This window comes from Cariama cristata, unplaced genomic scaffold (genome assembly GCF_000690535.1).
Source record: "Cariama cristata isolate BGI_N322 unplaced genomic scaffold, ASM69053v1 scaffold6915, whole genome shotgun sequence".
Classification (NCBI taxonomy): domain Eukaryota; kingdom Metazoa; phylum Chordata; class Aves; order Cariamiformes; family Cariamidae; genus Cariama; species Cariama cristata.
The window spans coordinates 14,300-20,004 of NW_009618059.1; the positions used below are offsets into that span (position 1 = coordinate 14,300).

A 5,705-nucleotide genomic window follows, 5' to 3' on the forward strand; every position below is an offset into this window, starting at 1 on the left:
TATATAGCCTGGTCTTTGGAGATATTTGTTCTGTATCACAAAACTATGAAATCTGACCCAATTCAGTGCAGCAGACAGCCTCGGCCCTGCAGAGCTAGCTTGTAGTCTGTCACAGGGACGTGGACATCGGAGACCCAGACTGACACCAATTAGCACTTCTTGTCAGGATATGTATGTACCCTGTGCTTGTGTGACTCTAGCAGTAGTAGTATTACTTAATTGAGCCTGACACTCTTTGTAAAAGAGGGGCAAAATCCAATTTTTTACGACAGTAACTTACTGATGCCAAGTTCAAAAACTTTTATTTTTGTCTTAGACAGTGACCTTTGAGAACAATTGTCACTTAACATTATATAATTCCCTTCCCTTTTTTAATCACTCTTGGATCTTTCTTGCTGTTGTTTTTTTCCAGACTGGAACAAACGGATTGAATACAAGCCCGGTTCTGGCAGCATACCTTTGTTTCCCAGCATTCATCTAGAAACGTGTGATGGACCAGTTTCCTCAATACATACCACCATTGAATTACAGACCAATTACATTGGAAAGGGCTGTGATCGTGAAACATACTCAGAAAAATCTCTGCAGAAATTATGTGGTATGGATATGGCTTTCAGTTGATACCGTATTTTTCCAGATGAAGCACCAGTTCCTTGTGACCTGTAAGCATGCGATGTGTGGATTTAGCTCAACTGGTTCATTTTGGATTGTAGCAATGAAAACGAAGGGAGTGGTGATATTTGACTGGTGCTTCATTCTTCTTTTCCATTTGTTTTCACTCTTTTTCATACTTTCTCCCTGCTTTACTTTTTTTCTCTCCTGCTCCTCTTCCCTTCTCTATTTTTTCTCGTTTCTCATTTCACCTCTTTCTCCCTCTTTCTTCCCTTTGCTACTAATACTGGTGTGACAGTACAGTGAGATTTCAGGTATAGATCTGCCATCATAAGAAGACCATAGGATTAGGATTTGATGAGAATTGAATCTCCATCTTGTGTTCCAGTCTTCCTGATTCTGCTCTCTGTTCTACTGCGAAGTACTGTGCCAGAGTAAAAACAAACAAAAAGTAAAGGAACATTTTGGGCAATCATTTCATCAAAAATATTTAAGAAATACGGATTTCAGAAAAGAGGTATCCTGACGGAGAAAGGTTTCCTAATTATTTTCTTCCCTTTTTTGCTTTTTGATAACTTGGTCTAAAATGTACAAATTAATTTTGAAAGGTAGATTAAATACTTGAGGATACTGCTATATTTTTGAGTCTTTAAGATTATGTGTATGGCAAAACAATGGGAACACATTAAGCCATTTATCTTTTGCCTTTTGAGATCTACTGTTTCTCCTCCTCCCCTAAAATTCCGTTTTCTTAGAGTCCTCATCTGAAGCCCTGGTGGTGTAGAACATCGATTCTCTTCTCCAGAATGACTCTTTACTTGGCTCCTGTCTGAGCTACAGTAGCAAATGTACAATTTTTTTTTCAATTTCAATGCATGGATTTTGGTGTGGGGTGCTCTTGTGTATGGCTTACATTTGCTTTGATAACCACGCAACAGTGTTGCGCATATGTTAAGATCAATACACTAACCTTTAAGAAGTAATTTTCTAAATGAAAATTTTCACCCAGTGTACTAAATTATTAAAAACGGAGAACCAATTCCCAGGGAAAAATAGTTTGCAGTTACAATTGCCAATTACCTGTGGAGACTGGGAAAGCGAGGTAAAGGTGAGTGGGAGCAGTGGCGTTCTCATAAAATCTGAATATTTTCAACCTGAAAATTGCTTCTTTAAGATAACAGAAACAATCATAATTTTAACCCTGTATCTTTATCCAGCTGACTGGGTTCCTAGAAAAGCTGAAAATCCATCTGCCAACAGCATGCATCTTCATCATGTTAATGACATTAAAACTGAGAGGTTGAGCAAAGCTATGTGACCCATCAGGGACTTGATTTCATAACATACTAGCATTTTAATAAAAATAAGTACATTATAGCTAAACTCAAGTACTTTTGCTCTAAGAACCTGTATTGGCAACAGAAAGAACATTGTTTTATGCCTGTTACAGATCTGAACCGCAAATGGCACAATCACTCAGAGCAGATCACTACGTACAAGATCTAAACCACCAAATGATTATGTTGACACAGAACATCAATAGCAAGTATATCCGACAATATTCTCATTTTAGGTGTAGGATCGAAAGTAGATACCTTCTGCTAGTGTAAAATTCCTTAGTTGAGGAAGGTTGTGCAAAGTCTTAAGTGGTTCAGGTTGCAGTGTGGCTTGACTACCTTACCTGCTGACATTTAAGCAGTAGAAAAGAGAACTTCAAGTCTTTCTTTTTTTTTCTCCTGAAAAAGCTAGATGTTTCCAATGCTAGTCCAATCTTAATTCATTGTCTGCACCATCTGTAAGCCTAAGCTGGTGAAAAGCAGAATGATCAAAACCATTTCAACAGGTCTGTCAATGCCATTGTAGTAGGTGCCAGCAGCCTTTGAGCAGGTGGACAGATGTACTGCCTAACATTACTGCTGAACTTCCAGCTTTTACTCAGCACATCTACGAAGGAGCAGAATGTAAAGCACCTGAGAAAACAGAGATAGAATGTAAAAGGTATATGTAAATGGGGGGAAAAATTCTCACTGCTGAAAGAATATTTTTTTGTCTAAGGTTTCCATATCTTCATAGAGGAGAACACGCAAGGTAGAAACATGTAACAGCACTTTGATAAAAAGGTTGCAAATGACAATGAACTTCACATCAGAATTGCATTTGGACTGGCTTTAACTTTGGTATTTAGTATTTATTACCATCCTTGATGTAGAGCGAGCTCTTATGAAAGCAGGTTAAGTTATTCCTGGAAATTAGTTTTCTCGTAGAAATGACCTTATTGTATCTAATGGTTGGGTGATTAAATTCTTTGAAAAGGAAGAAACCTCTGAATTTTTTCTCTACCAGTAGAGCACCATGTGATTGCAGAACTAAGCAATCACAGACAAATATTCATCTGTGCTGCATAAAATGCAAGATCGTCTCTCTATAATTAAGGACCCAGTTTATAAATCCTGTGCTCATTTCTTCATTTATCTATTGGAAATCTAGAGAATTCAGATGCTAAGGACAGTGCATTTTTTGTATGACTGATGGTTATATGTGCTTTTCAGTAACCCAGTGATTTGTACTCACTCTGACAGTCAAGGTGGGTAGTTTAAATGATTAAATTACGCTTGAGTAATTTTAAAGACAAGGAGTTATTAGTGTTGTGCCTCACAGCATTTTAGTAAGCATTTTTTCACCTTGTCATCCAACAATAATAAAAAATAGTGTATAAAAGACACAATTTGGACTGCAAAAACATATCCAGAATAAATGTCACTAAAAAAATAATCAGTTAAGGAACCTAGAATATGGTGGAAAGATGGCTATGGTGCTGTCTTCTTTCCCTCTAAATAAAATAGATTGCTAATTATTACATATGCCAGACAGGAAACTGAAATATGGAAACACTGAGTATCAGATTCAAGGCTGTGCTCCAGCTAAGAGGGTAGATCCTGCCCTCTCTCCTTTATCCCGGTTTGTGTAGCTTTGCAGGAGGCTCAAAGAAAGTTGATCTGACTGAAAAGTAGCAATTTGGGCTTGGTTTTATTTGGATGGTTAGCTTCCTGCTAAGCCAACAATCTGGTTCAGTTCAGCAAGCAGCATCAGCATGTGCTTATCCTGGCACAAAGTCTGCAGCACGAACATGCAGGGTGTGGAGAGGAGGTGGGACCCGCTCTGTAAGGTGCCTGTGAAAACAGGCACTTTAATACACAAGGGGTACCTCAGGGATCTCAGTCCAAAACTGTGCTTAATGCAGTGTCTCCTGCATTATTCTGGCAGCATTTTGGAAGAAAAGGGCATCAGCCTCTACATTTTGGAAGGGCACTGATCCAATAGCATGATAAGACTCTTCTGGGAACACCTCCAGATCCTGTTTGTATTGCTCCAGGTCTGTGTATGTCATGGCTGAGCTGCTTGGGATGCTCATTGGATTTATTAGGATCAAAAGAGTATAATTTCTTCCAGCTAAATCTCCCAAGTACATAATCCAATAGTTGTTCTCAGGGCAGGATTAACACATGCTAACAGGATGAGGTTCAAAAGTAACCCATAAATCTCCATAAAAATATGGGCAGATAAAGTAGAACCTGTTGAGCTTGGTACTGATTACCCAAATGCTCTTACACAAACCTGACCTTAAGTTGGGAAAATACAAGTAGTTTCCTTGAGCATCTTGCTGAATCAGAGTTTAACAAGCAGTATGAGAGCCTTCCATTTTGGAGTTTTTCCACAGATTCATTCTAGTGGAAAAAATAGATATTTCTGAATTTTTATGGCCAGAGTAGATAGAGTGAGTGAGGGATGAAGCTTCTTCTTTGAGACCATAATTTCCCTAATATAAGCATATGCCCATTTAAAAGCATAGTTCCTTTGATATACACCATGGTCCAAGCAATTTCTGTTCCTTCTGTAAGTTTAAAAAATTACCATAAAAATGAACATCAAAAGAAATTGATTAAGAAAATTGTGGGTTTACTTGTTTCCTGTGCAAGTAAGTTTATTTTTTTGGTGGCTTGATTTAAAAAAAAAGTAAAATCAAAAAAAAAACAACAAAAAAACCAAACCCCAGAAAGTTTATCACAAATTGCACCATCTGGATAAATTGAGTTTGATGTATTCCTGTTGATAATGTCTGTATATTAAGCAATGCAGTGTGATGTACTATCAAGAATTGCAATTTATAAAATAAATACAATTTGTCTCTGTGCTCAAATTCTAAACATGGAAGTATTAGATTTGATATTACTATCACTTCAAAGTAACCTCATTTTACAGTAATAAATTCTGGAGAATTGTCTAAGAAATTCAATTACTGCATAATATAAATGCTTTCATATCATTACTATACTACTTTTCAAAAAATCCATAGGATACAATTCCACACATTCTTGGCTTGAAATGCTACACTCCTGCAGAGAGTTGGGATCTTTTTTCTCTCCTTGGATGCTGAGGGAGAGTGGGATATCTTACTAGTGTGGGATTTTTTTATGCAGTTGCAGTTTGTTCACCATGTTCTTACTTGACAAAGCATCAACAAGAATACAAAGACTGTTTGTGCTTTTTACTCTGGGAAGCATACTTTCTGCTAAATGCTATCTTTCACCAGCTAAGTAAAGGCTCTGGGTAGCTCATTACGTGTTTTTAAAAGTGTCTGACAATTGTTAAGCTGTAAGAAAACACAGAGCTGTAGAGAATTGTGCTATTTTATCAAATCCTCGCGCCACAGTGTTTTCTGTTTCTGTTTTTCTTTTCCCAATTAATTCTAACAAACAACTACTGTGTAGCTAGGGACCACTTTCTTAATGATTTACTTTTGGTTTGGGGGGTGAGCACTAATCTGAATTGTGAGTACCACTTAAATCTTGGATCCATCATTAGACAAGAACGCATGGAGTTACAACTATCATGTATCTGCCAGAAGCCAACATTAAAGTGGTATTGTCTGTTTTAGGGTGAATACTCTGTATGCATTGACACCCATACCAATATTATTGTGAATATCCTGGCTGCCTACTGAACATTAGATGATTTGTCCTACATTAATTCCCACTGTACTGTATTTTGCAACACATCATCCCCACATGCCATATATCTCCATGCTGTTAGGG

The 5,705-nt window shown here is 37.4% G+C and overlaps 1 protein-coding gene across 1 annotated transcript in view; it reads left to right on the top strand.

Annotated features, from left to right (window-relative positions):
* Positions 1-412: 412 nt before the first annotated feature.
* Positions 413-5,705, top strand: part of CLSTN2 (calsyntenin 2) — a gene marked incomplete at its 5' end in the record, with an annotated part of 68,932 nt that continues 63,639 nt past the window's right edge. The window contains one exon of the mRNA XM_009700714.1: positions 413-598. Within this exon, the coding sequence (XP_009699016.1) occupies positions 413-598 (186 nt within the window). The remainder of the gene's footprint in view (positions 599-5,705) is intronic.